Source organism: Juglans regia, chromosome 3 (genome assembly GCF_001411555.2).
Source record: "Juglans regia cultivar Chandler chromosome 3, Walnut 2.0, whole genome shotgun sequence".
In the NCBI taxonomy this organism is placed as follows: Eukaryota; Viridiplantae; Streptophyta; class Magnoliopsida; order Fagales; family Juglandaceae; genus Juglans; species Juglans regia.
This window is the reverse complement of record NC_049903.1, coordinates 26,009,713-26,029,319: the sequence shown is the minus strand read 5'-3', so window position 1 is coordinate 26,029,319 and position 19,607 is coordinate 26,009,713. Positions and strand designations below refer to the sequence as shown.

The window sequence follows — 19,607 nt, the reverse complement described above, 5'->3', positions numbered from 1 at the left end:
AGGAAGATTTCTGACTTTAGATCAAAAACAATAATGACTTCCTATAAAGTATGAAAGACTGCCCTTTTTTTGCTTTCATTGTGGTGTTATTAAGCTCAAGGAGAAAGTTTGCTTAAAGATGACTCATGATAGGAATTTGAGAGTCACCAAGCTCAATATGGTTCTTGGTTGAGAGCCAATCCTCCAAAGGCTAGTAGCACAACAACCAAGATATGGCGGTGGTGGCCGAAGTCATGCATAGTTCAGTCAGAAACAAGAGAATTCTGACGAGAATGACAATTTTGGTAAGAGGAATTTGGCCTATGATTTTCAGGACCAACCTATAATCTAGGATGAGGAAATTCTTGAAAAGTAGGAGGATCAAGTCCTGGTAAGGAAAGTAGCAAATTATGGAAATGGGTCAAGACAAAACAAAGTGGGAGAGGATTTTGAAATGCTACATCCAAAAATTGAGCATCAAATTTGTGGGATCAATCCTATTAAGGAAAATCAGGAACACATATACGGTGAAGATGCTACTAAGATATACCAGGAAGTTGAGAATGTTAGAAATGATTATGTGGAAGATTCTATCGGGGATATGGAGACTCAAGTCCAGAAGGAAGTTTCCTCCCATAAAGTCTACTCAAATCCAGAATTATCTATTGCCAACTAGGCAAACTCACTAAACCTTTTTCTCTCTAAGCAAATCCAGCATCTGGCTACTTCTAAGCAACAATCAAAGTGGAAGAGAAGAGCTAGAGAAAATCACTTGAAACTTCTGAACATTTATAGTGAGACTAATAAGAAGTTTAATATGTTAGGTCCTACAAAGAGGAATGCTAGTCATGAGATCATGGAAGATGTGAATGATGGTCCTTTTATAAAATCAAAATCAATCCTTTTACCTGGAGGAAATGTGAAACAGGAAGAGTTGGTGGTGCTGTTGTGCAACACCACAAACAGCCATGAATTACATCAGTTGGAACTATCGAGGGCTTGGGAACCCTCGGACAGTTCGAGAACTTTATCATTTGGTGAAGACAAAGTTCCCAAGTCTCATTTTCCTTATCAAGACAAAATGCAATAGGAATCAGATTGAGAATGTGAAAGCAAAATTAGGTATGGACAATAGTTTTGTGGTGGAGAGTAGAGGTTCACATGGAGGATTGGCTTTTCTGTGAAGGTGGTACTAGATTCCTATTCTCAATATCATATATCTCTTAGAGTCTCAAGCTCTAATGAGGAATCAAATTGGTTGCTAACAGGTTTTTATAGACACCCAATGACTTCAAAAGGAAAACAAAGCTAGAGTCTTCCTAATGAACCTGCAAATGGGATGGCTTGGTTATGCATAAGGGACTTCAATGAGATTCTACAAAATAGTGAGAAGTGTGGAAAGACAACTAGACCTTATGCTCAAAAGGAAGATTTCAAACTAGCAATAGAAGAAAGTGGGCTCAGTGATCTGGGCTATCATGGAAACAATTTCACATGGTGCAATAATAGAGAAGGTGACCAATTCACTAAGGAAATACTAGAAAGAGCTCTTGCTAATTCAAAATGGATTGAGTTATTATCTAATACAACAGTGACTTTAGAAGCTACCCAAAGTTCATATCACAGACCTATTGTGATCTGGATAGCATCATGTGCTCAGGATTTTCATAGAGGAGAAAGACCATTCATGTATGAGGCTAGTTGGGCCCACAAGGAAGAATGTCATATACTTGTGGAGAATGAATGGAAAAAGTCTTGTTTAGCTATGAATAAATTACAAATGGCAACTAAAGGACTGACCAGATGCAGAGAAAAGCTGAAAAATTGGATTAAGGAGTCAATTGGGAACTTCAAGAAGGTTATCAACTCTAAGTTCAGCCAAATTTCTATTCTCCATAAAGATAATCAGGGTGAATTGAGAAAGGAAATTAGAGCTCTTCAAAAGGATATGGACTTGTTGCTTGAGGAAGAGGATTACGAAATGGAGATAAAGGGCGAAACAAAGGTGGCTGAGGGAGGGTGATAGAAACACAAAGTTTTTCCCCCATTGTGCTAATCAAAGGAGGAAAAATAACACCATCAAGAAGATTTCATGCAGATGGTTCTGTGGCAGTAACTCCTAAGGCAATTAGTGAGAAATTTCAAAAATATTTCAAAGAACTCTTCACCACATCCCACCCTGAGAATATTGTAGAATGTTTGCAACAACTTGATGGCAAAGTGATTGATGACATGAACCTCAAGCTGCTCAGGAAATTCACAATAAAGGAAGTGGAGGAAGCCACATTTCAAATGAACTGTCTCAGCTCTCCAGGACCTGATGGATTCCCACCAGCCTTCTACCAAAATCATTGGAGTTCTGTGGGTAAGGAGGTATGTGAAGCTGCTCTTTATATTCTTAACTCTGATGGCTTGGTTGATGAGATTTGTGTAACACATATTGCTTTCATTCCAAAGATCAAATCTCCTGTAAAGGTTCTGACTTTACACCAATTAGCCTATGTAATGTTATGTACAAAATTATTTCCAAGGCTATTGCAAATAGGTTGAAATCAGTTCTTCTAGAGCTTATATCGCCTACCCAGGAGTATCTTGTCAGCAAGACCATCATTACTAGAGAAAGGCACTAGATGGAGGGTAGGGAATGGTACTGAGATTTAGATTTGGAAGGACAAATGGATCCCAAGGCCTTCTTTCAGAATTCAGAGTTTAGTGATGGGTCTGGAGAATAATTCTACTGTCAATGAACTTATTGATCCTGATACCAAACAATGGAAGGTTAATATTATTGAAGAGATTTTTTTCAAGAAAGGAGATGAATATCATAAAACAGATTCCCATTAGCTATAGCAGCTGCTCTAATAAACTGATATGGACTGGTTCAGCCCAAGGTCTTATCACAGTGAGGAGTGCATATCATATGCATAAAGAAATGATTGAGCAAGCCAAGGGTCAACCATCAAACAACACTAGCAGTAAGTAGTTTTGGTCTGAAATATGGAAATTGAACATACCTCCAGCTGACAAGATCTTTGTGGAGGGCCTGTCGGGAAGGGCTTCCTACCAACCAAAACCTGTTTAAGAATAAGATAGTGGAGAACCCTAAGTGTCCAATCTGTTAGTGGCAGAGGAATCAATCATTCATGCACTTTCGACGTATCATGCAGCTCAAGACATATGGAACCAATGTACTAGGAAAATCCAAAAGAGCTCCATCATCAAAAGTAATTATATGGAACTAGTTGAGAAGATGGGTTCGGACTATGGAAAGGAGGTTGTGGAGGAAGTAGCAATGGTGTCTAAAAGAGTGTGGCAGAGACGAAATACTTATGTGTTTCAAGATGATTTCAGCCACCCCAACACAGTGGCTCAGTAGGCTCAAGAAGTGTTACAAGGGATGAAAAACTCCAAAACTAGTAAAGATGTTCAACCAGGTTTGTTGAAGCCTACGAATCTTAGATGGCAACCACCTCCATTAAACACCTATAAGATTAACTGGGAAGCTGCAGTTGATAGAACACAGTCCAAAATTGCTGTGTGTATTATAGTGAAAAACTGGACTGGAAAGGTTTTGGCCACCTCAAGACTAAGCAGACCCCTCTTCCTTGATCCTCTACTTGCAGAAGCTTTTGGAGCGTTGGAAGCTACATGTTTTGGCTTAAAGATGGGACTCGATAATGAAATTCTAGAGGAGACTCTCAACAAGTTATTAAGGACATCACAAAGGAGGGGTGAGCACTGGTCTGGTACAAGTATGGTAGTTGAAGATATCAAGATACAATTGAAACAGTTTGTCAAATGGTCGGCTAATCATGTGAGAAGAGATGTTAATAAGGTTGCCCATGTCCTAGCTCGTAATGCTCTATTGATTCCTCATACTGTTGTTCACACAGGAAATGTCCCTTCTTGTATTCAAGATTTGATTTGATTTTATGATGAATAAAGCCAGTTTTCTATCCAAAAAAAAAAAGAAAGTAAAGACAATGTTCTATCGATTAATCGACATAAAATAAAAAATCTTTCCGAAAAAATAACATGAAATTATTAAAAATATTCCAAAACACATAAACATCACATCCATACAAAATATAAACACACCGCATATCTAACTTAGCTTTTGTCGTGAACCTCTTTAATTACTTTCCAAAGAATTTGACAGAGCCAATGCAAGCATCCAAACAATGAACAATGTTGTAGAACAAATGGAATGCCTACAAGTATTTATAGCATGACAAAACAAGATTTTACAAAAGTGTACAAAATCAACAATGGTCATTTCAAATGTGATGATTACAACTAATAATGCAAAATCATTAAAGTCACATTATGCAACCACTCAGTATAAGAACATAAGCATTGGCATTTACATAGCATTAAAGCAATGGCATTCACAATATACAAAAACCCATAATAACTAAATTATTGGCATTTGCATTATGCAACAAACAAAATCTTCGCCTAGATTGTGCATGTATGGAAAATTTAATAGAGTATGAGCAAAAGCATTGGCATTTACAAGCTTTTCAAATTTGCTTGCAATGAATTAATTAACCAAAATTGAGGCAAACAAAAAAAGTAACCGAAAGAGCAAACAAAATTAAATAAAATAAATTGTAGCAACAATTTTTAAACCTTTTACATAAATCCTTGAATACACTGAATTTCAACCTAAAATCTGTATGCCCCAGAATCTTTAGCCATTTCACAGCTCCATATATATATATATTACAAATCATCCACCCGAAACCAACACTAAAATCAAAATCATAACACACTTCACAAATAATAAACCAAGATATGGAAAGAACTAGAAAAATGAGAAATTATAGATGAGGAATCTGAAGATTTACTTACGAGTTTGCAAAACGTAATGGATAAAGGGAGAATCAATTTTTTCAAAGGATCTATCAGAGATAGAGAGGGGGGGAGGGGGAGAGAAAATGAGGCAGTTGCGCTCCTGGTTGTCAACGGCATTGTCGTTGCATATGGTGTTAAAAACTAAGTTACAACTGCTCAAACCATGAACAGAAAGTCAACTATTCCTTGCAAAGACCTTAATCATATATATCCCTCAATCATAGCCTCACTCTATCACTAATACAAGCGACGCATCAAGAACTGATCAAGAAGTAGGCTTTGTGCAATCAATATTACCTAGCTGTACAAAATTTGTGTCATATATTCTTGCCTATTATGGTGCATAGTTGTAATTTTTTATTGTCATATAAATAGATGCCTGATACAATACTGGTATGATCATTGAGGCATACCATACTGTAACACCCCACTTCTCAAAAAGACATTCTAGAATTTTTGGAAAGCTAGTGTGCTACTACAAAACTTAAATATAAAAGCTTTTCCTTTTTAACAATGCGCTAGAGACGAAAGAATTCCATAAAATAACAAACTTCAATAAATATTGAAAATCCAAAATAAAGTCTGCAGAAGCACTTATTAAAAATATGGAAGTCTCATGTGCTTATCAAAATAATTTATTTAAACTTTAAACCATAGAAATAGTCATAGCATAATCTGTCCAGGTCTCTGCCTCGCCTCCCTGAGTCAAGTCTTGTCCTGCAGTCTCATCTTCATAAATGTCATCACTGGGGGGGTTTAAAAATAGAAAAACAATCTAAAATGAGTCGAATACTCAATAAGCAACACATCATGCAGTAAACATAATAAACATATGGTTTCTTGAAAAATACGTGCATATTCATAAATATATTCATAATAACATGAACATGAACTTTAACTTATCTTTCACTTATCATAGGCCGTTACCCACTGTTGACCCCCGTGAGTTAGGGTTAGCAAATCTAAATAGATTCTGATTCTGTCCGTGGCCGCGGGTTGTGGAATCCATACATAAGGAAGACATACTAGGTGCACTACCAGCATGCACGACCTGACAATGTAATATGCCCATAACATAGGTACCGTTTTCATATCATAACATAGGTTGTTACATATTTTATCAAATCATACTTGCATACTTGTCATTTCATAAATTTCAAAAGAAATCACATACATACTTGTCACATCGTATCATAGATTTCAAATAAAATCGCATTCTTTCATAATATCGCGATACATATTTCCTCACATAAATTCATGACTTTTCATAGAAAATTTTATGAAATAACTCTCACATAAAATCATGCATTTCATAAATAATTTTATGAAATAACTCTTACATAAAATCATGCATTTAATAAATAATTTTGTGAATAATCTCTCACATAAAATCATATATGACTCCCATAATTATTTTAATGCATAAATTATCACATAAAATCATCAATATTCATAAACTTTCACATAAAATCATGACTTTTTATCATGTCATGGGTACATAAAAAGGGACTTCCAATGAAGGGCATACATGCATAATATTTTTTATTAAAAAAATAAACAGTTTACCGAACATATGTGTAAGGATATGATCATGCTACTTACCTTACAATGTTAATCCACTATTTTTGGCACGTAATCGGTCGCCTATAAAAATAAACACATATTTTGCATAAATTTCTAATTAAACAAGTGATTTTATTTAAAAACCTAAACTACTAAAATGGTCTATATTTCCTAAACCTAAACGCTTCCTGACACTAAAATATCCTTACCCGCTAGTCTTAAATAAGCAAGGATATTTTTTGGAAAACAACATACTGAACATGGGCATTTTGGGAAAACAAAATAGAGGGGCAGTTTTGTAATTTATCTAACCAAAAAAAAGATTGATTTATGGGTTGCATGGATCCGGTTTGGTTTTACGCGTGAAAAGGTTGCATGCATTCGGGTTGGGTGGTGCGATGCTCACCGAGAGAGGAAGCTGATGCGCGGCGGCTCAGGCAGCTGGGAACCAAGGCGGCGCAACTGGTTTCCTTTGGGCTGGTTAGTGCGACGCCGAGAGAGAGAATGAGTGAGAGAGAACGGAGAGAGATTTTTCGCACCACACAGCATGCATGGGGGCTTCGAGTGGTGGTGCTAGGCGTCACTGGGTGGCACTGGGCAGTGGAGGCTAGACCTCCGGCGTCATCTGTTGCTACTGATGGTGGCGTCGCGGCCCACCAGTGGCAGAACGTGGCTCTCGATTTGGGGGAGGATGCTATGTTTCAATGGCTTCAAAACAGAGCAGCTTCCGCTTCCGCTTTCCACGAAAGATGATGATGGTGGCTACTGTGTTTGGGCTGCTTTCGAGGTGGAGAGGAAGAGCTATGGTTGCTGCGTGTGTGCACGGCTGTGCGTGAGTGTATAAATAAACATAGTGTCGTGCAAGCGGAGGAAACAGATGGAGCCATGCATGCAGTGATAGACGGACATAAACTAAACCGTGCATGAAGAGAAATCTACCAAGGTGAGGAGTCTAGGTGATGGAGGGCTATTGCAACAACCGTCAATAAGAAGTTCTCGTACGTGTATATAAAAAAAACATGGTGGAAAACCCTAGAGAAAAATAAAGGAAGAGATATGCATGTGCAAGTGAGTGGCTTGTTTGAATTTCAAAGAAAAAAATCTGGTAGGGAGGATTTTTTTTATGAAGAGGATTCATGAGTTTGGAGGGAAAATAATAATAATAATACTAATGAAGCCTAAAAAAAAATAATCTATCCGATAAATTTTCTAATGGGTTTTAACTCATTTATTGAGCTTAATAAAATTATTCAAATTTTATCCTAAAAAAATAAATATAGGATCGGGTCGTTACACATACTTTCTCCATCTATTTTTTTTTATGGTATTAAAGTTATAGCGAGGATACCTCCTATTGTCCATTCCTTTTCTTTACAATGACTTCTTCATCAAGTGTCCCTCCTACATCTCTTACCAACACCTTTTTCCTACCTAATATCACCCATCGTGTTTTGATCAAGTTGGATGGCACCAACTATCTAAACTAGATATCATACTTTTTGCCAAATCTTAGTAGCCATGATCTCATTGGTATTATTGATGATTTTGAGCCATGCCCCTTCAAAGTTCTTATTGATGATTTTGGTAAAGACAATTGTACTCAACCCAGATTATATTTCATGGCAAAGAAAGCACCAATATCACTTTGGCTAGTTTACCACTACCTTGTTTGGAAATGTTCTCTCTTCCATATATGGTCTGAACACCTCTAGACATGTGTTGTTGTCTTTGGCTTCTCGTTTCACTTCTCATTCTCAATCTCAAGTTGCCTATCTCAAGCACCAACTTTAGTCCTTACAAAAAGGGACTCACACATGTTTTGACTATCTTAGCCTAACCAAATGATAGGCTGATCAACTCACTGTTGTTGGTAAATGTAACGTTCCAAAATAAATTCAATAAAATAATTTTTTGGACTTTAGAAACGTCGTGAAATCTCCAAAAGATTTCATGAATCGAGCAATCGATTAGGTTTTAGTCCATTAATATATTCGGGTCCCGATCCATTATGGTGACAAAATTATCTTTCTATTTAATTGAAGTACTCAGGAGTATAATTTTACAAAATTAATTGCACCATTAGGCTTGTATGAAATATTTACAATTTTATGATGCACTAAGAAGTTTCAAATTTTTTGGGTGAATAGTAACCCTTCAGGAGAGCGTCAAGTGACATTTAATTCAACCAGTTGTCCAATTGCCATGTAAGATGTCCAAATACACTTATGATCACTAGAAAAATTTTTCTTGGACACATGGCACCATCCACTTGAAAAATCCTAAGACACTTGTCAAGAGGAGAACAAGTGTGTAAGTGATAGAGTGTGAATCAAGCCTGTCATTATACTCTCTTATACCAAGAAAGTTTTTATTGGAACCAAACCCTAACCGAAACCATCTCTAAATCCCAAATGTGTGCCCTTTTTGATTAGCCCCTTCAAAACTTTTCTCCACCTACATAAGTTCATACCATGGCTGACATGCTACCTCATTTGCTGCCGCAAATAGTGCCATTTATGGCCACTCAAACAAGCAACACTCAGCTCATCACCCACTTCGCAGCAGCAGTAGCAGATGACAACAACACTTAAGCCCTTTTTCTATACTTTTTTCACAAGTCAAACTCACCTAAATGGTCATTCACTCAACCAGAAAGTCTGCCCCTTCATCTACACCCCAAGACCCTTCCATTTGCTTCCCCACACTTACACTTTTCATCCATTCTCTAGAGAGAAACCGAGAAAGAGTTAGAGACAAAACCAATCAGCTTTCTGCTTGCTTGATTCCAGCCCTTTGTGAGTTTTTTTTTTTTTTTTTGCTCTACTCTTTTCCATTTTTTTAGTATTGAGTCTTGATTACTTGGGATAGCATTGGTTACTTTTTTTGGAGTTTTGTTGTAAGAAAGTTTGTGTTGATGGTGGAAATGTTTTGTTATGATGATTTGATGAATCTTGGGAGTTTTGTGAAATTTTGATGAAATGTCAGGTAGATCTCTATTTGATGAGTGTTCACATGATTTTTATGCAATTTATGGTTTGATTCAAAGCATGTTAGGATTTTATAAAATAGTTTTACATGATCTTTGAAGTGGTAGAAACCAATTAGTTCAAAACAGTTTTTGTTTCGTTAGATTGTGATTTTAACTTTAGGATCTTAATTCTATGGTTATGATTTTTGTAATTCTTATTCTTGAAGCTTTGATCTATAGATTAAGAATGAATGTTTTTCAAGAGTTATGATTTAGATCTCTGTTGGAATGATGATGAACATGCAAGAGTTTGATTTTAACCATATTATAGAGGCTATCGGGTTTAATGTTGGTTTTGATGAAACTTCTGCTACGGCATGCTAGATTTGATGCTTAGATAAAATTAGAACTTGAATATCAGGTATATGGTTGTGTTATTTCAAGGTTTGTTGCATCAAAAATCAAGGAGCTAGCCACTTTGTTTCGAGTCCAAAAGTATGCATGTTCGGTTTCTAAGTTTTCATGAAAGCCCATTGTTCTATGTTGTATTTTGTGATTTTTGGTTGCTTAGTTAAACATTTCATCACTTAATTTTGAATGGTGAACGTGTTAAAAGTGTTATTTATGGTCTTTTGGAGTCCTTGGAGTTGACATAAAAGCGTTAGACCAAGAACACCAATAGGCGTTAGACCAAGAACACCAAGAGTTGGTTTTATTTTACCTAATCTAGATGTTTTGGAATTTTTTGTAACATAGTGACTCCAAGTTTTTGTAAAATATGTGATTTATTGTCTTAAAATGATTTTAGAACTAAGCAGGTGAATCTTTTAGAGTTGATAAACTCGGTTTAAGCTTGTTTGTTTGTTAAATGACCAAATAGCAACATAATCATGGGTTATTGGTTTAGATACAAGGGATGGTCTGTATCCCGAGTGTCAGTTTTGTTGCCACGGTTTTCCTCCGCCATAAGTGAGGTTTATTAATAAAATTGGGACGGGGTCACTAATGGACAGGTGGCTTCTGACTCTTCTATAAAAAAAAAAAAATCATGGATTTTAGCCTATACATGAATCGACCAAGACACATTTTGCATACTTGGGTTTAGTTTTAAAAAATTCTGAGTTCATATTTAGATTTAGGATGAAATGTACATAAGTAATATAAATCTTGGTAAGTTTTGGAGTCCACTTGCAAATTCCTTAAGTTTAAAGGTAAATTTATAATTTCCCAAAAGTTAAAGGGTAAATTTGCAAATTTGGCCCTAAGTTAGTAAGTTTTGCATTCATGAGGATTAAGTGATATATTCTAACCTTAGAACGTCTTTCATTACAGTTTACACTTTTTTACGTTACACTCACGTTTACACGATAATTTATAAGTTAGCTTCTAACTTACTTTTGTTATTTGTACATATATATAGTGGTAAGATTTTGTTGCGCCCCCAGCCCCCTCTTGGGACTGGACGGTGATTGAAGTATCGAGACATATAACTCAAGGTTAAATACCCCCATTCATGAAAATTAAGATGCAATGCAGCGAAAATTGCATGCAAATCTAAGTAAGATTAAGAGCAATTTTGCAAAATGTCATGGTACCATTAGACTATAATCCCCAAAGATTTCATTGTTCAAATTATCCCAAAATACAAGATGGTCCAAAAATATCACGAGTTAAAGCCATTTCCCTATTTTCAATCAGAATTTAAAATCCAACTTAAAGTCCTACAAGGCCTACTTCGCCTTGTCCTTGTCGATACTTTTCTTCAAAATCTCGAAAAGCTCCAATACTTCACTTATGAGGCAGTCGACCACTTCGAGCCTATCTTCTATGGATGGCTCCGTCAAGCACTCAGGTCTCTTCAAGAGCTCCTTGACTATTAGGGGTGTTGGCCTCTTGTGCTTCTCCATATCTTGTCTCATGTCTTGTAATAATTTCTACCATTCGGGGTTGAGAATTGTAATGAAAACTACAACGCTGAGATTTCAAGAAATCTTAGTAAGTAAACAAACAACATACCACAGATAACATAAGTATATAAAGACAAACCATGAAATGAATGCATGGACATGGACATGTACTTGACCCAAAACTTAGTTCATGCAATTTGACTTTTTTGAAAACATGCAACGTTATATACAAATATTATCCAAAGTAGGTTGAGAGTGCACTTACAAAAATCCTAAGCAATGAAATGTGATCAAGCAAGCTGTAAAAAGTGTTTGTTCAAAATATTACAAACAATATGACGCAACCTAAATCGGTCGTGTGTGGTCGTGTTAGCGTTCATTTTGCTCATGGTGACAATCCAATCATTCGGCCTACATGCCCTTGGTTGAAGGTGGTCGTGTTTTTCCCTTGACCTTTGCAAGGTCTTAGGCATGTGCATGTGTGCATGGTGAGGTACGATCATGCATGGTGGCCAAGACTCCTAAGAAACGAGGTGGGAATCTCTTTTTCTAGTTTTAGCCTCTCCTTTTGGGAAAACCCTAGTTTTTCCTCAAGAAATTCTCTCAAAAGAAAGGTTGAACATTGGAGCATGATGGTGGTGCTCTTTCTTGGATCTGAAACCCTAGTAACCCCTTCACCCTTGTGTGTTCACGTGAGTGACTTGTAAGTAGTGGGAGTTAGAATGGTACCGTGCGATATGTTCCTTAAGAACGTGGTTTCCAATTTCTTCATTGCTCATGACTAAGATTAGAGAGTAAGAAATGGTGCTTGTTTGAAGAGAAAGTGAAAATTTGTAAGAAAGTGAAGAGGAAAGCTCACCTTGGTTAGTCGTGTAAGAGAGAGAGGAGAGAGAGAAAGTGTAGAGAAAAATCGATATGGCACCCAAATGAAAGGATTCGTGGATGCTGGCCTCTTCCCTTTTTATAGCTCTCTAAGTCCCATCTCCCCATGTCATGTCATAGTGAAGCTCAAAGGGTGGTCTTGTGCGATTGCCATGTGTCACCCCTTCTAGCTTTGGCCACTCCCTCTTCCCCATCATTTCCTACACGTGGGAACTTCAAAGGTTTCTCTGAAAATAGGTCAAGTTTCATGGCTCCCACTAAAATTTCCTAGAAGCCCTTTAGACATGTCTCACGTATGGACTAGGTTCAATGAACCTCTTAGGTGTGCATGTCCTTTCCTTAACCCTAGATCTTCCTTGGATAGTGGGGCATGTGCATGCTTGCCAAGTAGCATTGGCGTGTGAGTGGTTATAACCCTAGCCATCCACTCCTTTCCCTTCTCCCCACAAAGATCCTTATAGAGCCTTGGTGATTGTGTGCGTGAGTTTTCCCTAGGCGTCTCATCTCTTCCATTTCCCCACATGCCTCTCCTTGAAACTCTAAGTGTTTGACAAGTGGCGTGAGAGAGAGAGGGAGTCTGTAGTGCCGAGACCCTTAGACGGGCTTGAAGCACCCCTTGACCGAACCCTAAGAGCCTTTTGGAAACGTGTGCCTAAGCCCTTTGGCATCCCCCATGCGGAATGCACCACTTCCCTATGCCATCTTCTTAAAATCATCTTACCCATCTACATGTGTGACAAGTGTCAAACGGTGGGTGAGCTTGTCATAGGTGGCGTGTAACCCTCATGGCCGAAACCCTAAGGGTCTTCTTGGGGTTTCGTGCCTCTATTTTCTAATGGCTCTAAGTGTCTCCTCCCATTCTTAATCATTGCTCAAAGTTATGGAAATTGCCAAAATCTCATAGAAGGTGTGTGGGGCTTTTGGGTTTCCAAAACCCTAAAGTCTCTCGCCCCCATTTCACCAAATTATGTCTAGGTTCATGGTGTCTCTTGAGTGGAATGTGCATGTGTGAAAAATGGCTAGAGGTTGGTGAGTTGGGCATGTGCCCTAAGTTCCACTAGGGTTCTAAACCCTAATTCGAAGTGATGGACGGATTCTAAGGGCCTTGTTGGGCCACCCTTGTCGACTTAGATGCCTAATACATTAGAAATAAATAGGGCCCAAGGTTTTTCTTTGTACTCTACAACTCTTGCATGACCCAAAAATTAAATATAACCTAGTGAGGAAAGACAGGCGAGGGCTTGGCTAAGCCCGTGTTGTCACACAGATTCCATTGATTATATTCATGTTCATTTATGCTTTTGTTAACTATTTATAACTGATAATAGCTTAGTTTTGCACATTTATCTCATTAGTAGATAGCTTTATTATATTTAGTTTAGGTTAATTCATGCATATTATCGGTTGTTTTAGAATAATGTTATTTTCTTAAGTTTGTGCTTAAAATGAATCTTAATGCATAAATATGTTTTTGTAAGGTTTGAGAGTAATTTGGATCAAGAAAAAAGGAAAGAAATCACAAAAGGAAACCGCAAAGGGTCCAAGTCTAAAAACGCTAGGAGACAACCTGGGATATACCTTAGTGTTTTGATCATAACTTTCACTCACACATTCTTGATGCATTGGGAAGCTATCTTAAAGGGCTAGAAGTTCGTATCTGATAAGGATGTCTAAATTTTGACTTATGAAGTGCATACGTGGCTGCCAATCAGAGTCCTAAAAGTTAGGTGATTTTTTATGCGGAAATCATGAAAATGTTAGAGTTTCTTTTATACCTGGGAGGAATCATATCATTGGACGAAAATTGAGTGGAAGGAGGCCAGGAACAATTTTAGTTTATTGTTTTATTTCCTTTTGCTAATGGATTGCTAAACACCCTACTAAGGTGTATGGTGTAGCCCAACCATCTTTTGGTATGATCTTAACAATCTGTTTGGTCTTTATGTTTACGTTTTGGTGTTTTCTGATTGATTTACTATTCTAGGAAAAAGATTTATTATGTATAATTCTTTGATTTATCGTAGGCTCCAGGCACGTTGAATGCTTAAAATTTCCTATGCATAAATTCTCTAGATCTGTTTTGCCTAAGATCAATCCAATTCATGAAACTATCTTTGAAAAGTAATATGTGCTTTACTGACAAAATCATCAGACCAGGATCATCCTTCGTATGAATTTTAGTTGGGTTATAAAATAGATTACTGAAACTATCATTAGATGCATTGTGTGTGAATCCCGAAGCCTTAGTGTTTTAAGATATTGATATTTTTCTCCAATATTTTGATTTTTTTATTTTCAGCAACTCAATCAACTCTTGATAATCTTTTCTATTAAGTTTTCTTGTTCTATTTGATTTTCTTGCTTTAAATTGCAATTCTACACCCTTTCCTATGGATTCGATCTTGGACTCACCGAGTTATTACTATGTGACAATCCTACACATGCGAGCATTATTAAAGTCGCAACAATAACATGCCATGCCATATCATTTAAGACTATTACATGTCATGAATGTCGTGTCATCATATTTGTTACATGATGTAACGCCCCGGTCCCGCAGGGATCAAAGAGTTACTCCCTATAACTTAAAACTCACAATGCATCAATGTATTTATAGACTTCAAAATATAAAGTCATCAGAAAACTACAGAATCTCTCAATAAAAACCGCCACTTCTCAGAAATCTTTTATGAGTAAACCACTATGCTTAAAAAATCATCTCACCGATACTCCATAATCCTAATCCTTAGCTGGATTATTCAAAATCATCTAAAAAATATATGGAGATAAGGGGTGAGTTATCAACAACTCAGTAAGCAGAGGACATATACTAGTTTGTAAAATGAGCATTTACAGAAATCAGAATGCAAAATAAAACATTTTCATTTTCAGAGTACGGAAGCAAAACATGTTATCAAAATATCAGAGCAAAGATTTAGAAATAATTGCATTCAAAAATATTCTTTGGCATAGCATAAATGATCATCATCATCATCATCAGAACATCATATCAGAACATAGGCCATATATAACCCCCGTGGTAGGGTTGTGCATCTGCGGATAGCCAAGTAGAACATAATTCACTCTGTCACCAAGGTGTGCACTCAAAACAGAGAACACTACTATAACCCATGGCAGGGCCGTATCCACTATTATTATCTATGGTTGGGTCGTATCCACTATTATTACCCGTGATTGGGCCGTATCCACTATTGTAACCCATGGTTGGGCCGTATGCCACTATTATCACCCGTGGTAGGATCGTAACTGAACAGTGCGGAAACAGAATCAAATTTAGAATCAGAAAGTCATACCAAAGGTTTTCAGAAATCACGTCTTATCCAAACAGAGTATTGAACAAAATCTTCAGAACAGAACAAAATCATATCACAACATAATTTATGCACAAAATTTCATAATGAATTGAGAAATGTGACGATACAAGCTAATATATTTATACCAAAATATATATTTATATGATAAATATAAGTTATATTTATCATCTTATAACTTATTTACTAATGAAATCAAATTATAAGATTTAATACTAGCTAATATATTTATACCAAAATATCTTAAAAATTAAACAACTACAACTTAGATTCATTTTAGTAATTAACTTAATCATATTTTAAAACTCATATATTTAATAAATTAACTTCTATCTGTAAATATGAATTCTTCTACTGCAAATAAAAACCCACGCATAGCAGATGATAAAAACATGATCGGTACATACCCAATCAAGGGCTTTTTGGGAAAGAAAACTCATAACTCTTTGAGAAAAATAACCTAGGATCAAACTTTACGTGACAGGGGCCATGCATACCGAAACTATGTGCAGCGATGGCTTGGGTGGAAGTCTACGGCGGCACAGTTGGGGCTAGTGGCAGATCATGATGGTGGGGCACTGAGAGAGAGAGAGAGTAATACAATGAGGGAAATGGAGAGAGAGAGAGGTTATGGGATGAGCAAGCCGAGCGTGAGAGAGAAAACAGAGAGGGAGATTACCGTGCGGCGGAGGTGGCGTGAGGCGGACCTGGGGTGACGGAAAATCTCGCCAACAGTTTCTGGGGCCGCAACATGAAGGAGCTCTCGATGGGCAGTTGTCGCAGTGGCTCAAGGTAGGCGGAATAGATCCTTTGTTTCAGGAGTGAGTAACAGAGGTTTTTGCCGGATGGCTAATGGTGGATTTCGACGTGTGTGGGTGAGTCTCTCGTCGTGCGAAACTTGGGCTCGGCGTCTCACGTGGTTCAACCCATGGTGATGATCTTCCTCTACTGGTCGTGGGTGGTGCACTGCATAAGCGGATGGTGGGGGCGGCTGAGTATCCTCCGTGGAGCGACTCTCGGTATGTGGTGTAGGTTGCTGCTTATGGTTTCTACAAGGTGGTGGTCACGTCATATGGCAAACGGACAGAGGACCCATGCAGGTCTGGGCAAGGAGGTTGCTGGTGGAAAATCCACGGTGGTCCCGTGGTTGACACAAAGAGATGCGGCTGCTGGGCTTCAAGCGACGTGCAACGCTGGAGGATGAGGGAAGGAGGGACGTGATCGAAACGAACGATGGTTTCTGGATGGAGCTTCTGTGCGTGAGTGGGTGGAGACTGCCGTTGGATTTTTTATGGCAGCTAAGGCTTTGTAAACTAACATCCAGGTGCGTATATATATATATATATATATATATATATATATGTGTGTGTGTGTGTGTGTGTATTTATTGGCGATGGAGAAACCCTAGAGAAAAGGGAGTAACGTGCATGCAGTTGGAAAAGAGTCGTGCGGTTGAGGAACTGTTCATAAACCAAAAGTTTTTCTAAGGTTAAAATAAACAGCCAAGATCTCCAAATAAAAAGAAAATCACTACTCAAGTCTGTAATATAAAAACCTAAAATATCAAGCTCAAATAAATAAATAAATAAAATCCATAGTCCAACTATACAAATTTTGGGTCCGGGTGTTACACATGATTATCTGTTCCATGCCATGAATGTCATGTCATAAGCATTGAGTATGTCATGAAATGTTTCTAAGTCATTCATGAGTCTTTTATTTTATGAAAATCCCAAGTGCTAGGATAAGGAATTACCCTAGTAGAAGTCTTTTGTCCACTCCGGAGTATTTAAATTAGATGTGGAAACCTCTAGGTTGAGGTGTAAAGTCAACAGATTTTGAATGTGACCTAAATAAATAGTTTCCAATGCGAAGTCAAGCACCCAATGCCTGTGGTGCCAAAATTAGACATTTACATGTACAATTTATCATGGCATACTCATAGTAGGAGCCTGTGATGTAATGCAGTATCTAGCAAGTGCACAAGACCCTTTGGGAGTCGTGGAGCCTCCATTTTTCAATTAAACAAACATATATATATAACAATGTTATGTTATGTTCAAGTCAAGTCATGTTAGGTTCATGTCAAGTTATGTTATTTCCATGTCAAGTAGTCATGTTATTTTCAAGTCTTGTCTTGCACAACACCATGTCACAAAGCATGCATGTCATATTACTGCTGAGATTTTTAAAATTTCACTTGGTAGTCTTAATTATTGTTCTCCATTAAATGGTAGACGAGGTGTCAGAAGAACGAGGATCAGGACATGACCCTCTAGTCAAGGTCGAGTAGGACACAGGACACTCAAGGAGCTAATGGAGTCCATCCTCTTGTTCGTGGATTATGTTTTGGAGATAATTGTCCAATTGCATGAGTGGCTTGGTGTTTGGTTCAGTGGGTTATATTTAATGTCTGTACTTATTGAGTGTTGTCTCTAGTACATGTTTTGATTTCAGATTTATTAGACAACTTTTGGATATGTGAATGTGGATCAAGATAGAGTCTGGGACAGGGATTTGGTCAAGGTTTTCAAGAATAGTATGAAGGTGGGCTGGGTCATAGTTATTCCATGGGCTCTCTTTTTAAATCTTTGGTTGTGCACTGAGTAGGAATTAATGGACTAAGCCCCAGTACGCTTGCACATGCATTTCTCCTATGCTCTACCCAATGTCCTCCTAAGAGCGCATCCCATTCTTGAAATTGGAAGTGGACCAAACTAGCTCAAGGACATTAATCAAACTCATCTCCAGGCATTAGGTAGGGTTGTTGATGCATACCAGCCAGAGTCACCATCTATGCGAGGTGGCCACGCACCTTGAACAGTGGGAATGAGAGCTATGAATGAACCGAAATCCCGGCCTACCCCACTCAGATCGGCACCAAATGTGGGGATCATGTGCTTGAATTTGAGGAGAGAGAGAAGAATGGAGAGAAATTGGTTCCAAGTGCAATTGCTGTGACTTCTTAATTGTGTCCCGAATAAATTGAAAAACAAGAAAGAAAACAAAAATGGCATAAGAGATCAGTATACGTATAATTATGCTTAGAAAGGCAACATGCAATATTCTGGGTTTTCTTCTGTATAAAATTGCTATGAAAAGTAAAAAATAATTAACGAGCTCAGCTGGGTCGACCGACGAGGTTCGTTTGGTCAGATAATGAGATCTGGTAGGTGTATTTACATGACTACAGTACTTCAATGCGACTTTTACTTTAGAATTGAACAATACCAGATCTTATCCACAAAGTGGCGTAAAAGTCAACATCAAAATCAAACAAGACATGTTTTTATTTCCTCAGGTTGGGTTTTGCGGTCAAATTACTCCACAAATTCAAACTTTACTTTACGAAATATTAAATAGATGAATCAAATCTCAATTAGCACGCTTTTGAAAACCAGAGAAAAGTGGGAACATGGGATGCAGTGCGTGGATTGGGAACTAAAAGTTATAGACTTGTTTTTTTTTGGTCACACGATCTTACCTTGAAGACTTTTTAGTTACGTCACTTTTGAGGATTCAACTTTGTGGGGTCAGTTTTTCCCCCCGAAGCAAGCTTGAATTCAGTAAACGGACCGAGATAAATAAGGACGGCAGAATTGCATAATAAAATTATATTTGCAGTGATGGAGTTAGTAAATAATGTACATTTTTTTAAAAAATAGTAAGTAAATATAGAATTAACATAAAAAAATTAATTTTTTAATAATAAATCCTATTTTTTTTTAAAAAAATACGTTATACTGACATAATTCATAATTGTATTTAACATTACTCTTATAACTAATACAAACTTGAATGAAAACAAAAAAAGAGTATTGCGAGATCAATCGGCTGATTGTGTTTCACTGCAGTTCGTTGCTCTAAAATAATTGGTGGAGAAACCCACTTCCTGATTCTTACGTCTTTTGATTAGGGAAAAAGTTAATATAATTAATTAGATAGTAAACATCGGATAGGCTAAGTAGATGGTGGTCAAAATCTCGAGTGCACAGCTGTGTTGGCGCGTCATGGCCATCCGCCGAAGGTCACCACGTACTTGAGATGTTGGAGTGGAGGAAATCTTATAGATGACATTGAGAGTAATGCACTTGTTTTGCAACGATTCTACTAGTACAA

The 19,607-nt window shown here is 37.4% G+C and overlaps 1 protein-coding gene across 1 annotated transcript; it reads left to right on the top strand.

Moving 5' to 3' along the window:
• The first annotated feature begins 3,376 nt into the window (after positions 1–3,376).
• Positions 3,377–3,907, top strand: LOC108990899. Its single transcript, XM_018965012.2, has one exon. The coding sequence runs from the start codon at positions 3,377–3,379 to the stop codon at positions 3,905–3,907; it is 531 nt and encodes a 176-aa protein (XP_018820557.2).
• Positions 3,908–19,607: the final 15,700 nt, after the last annotated feature.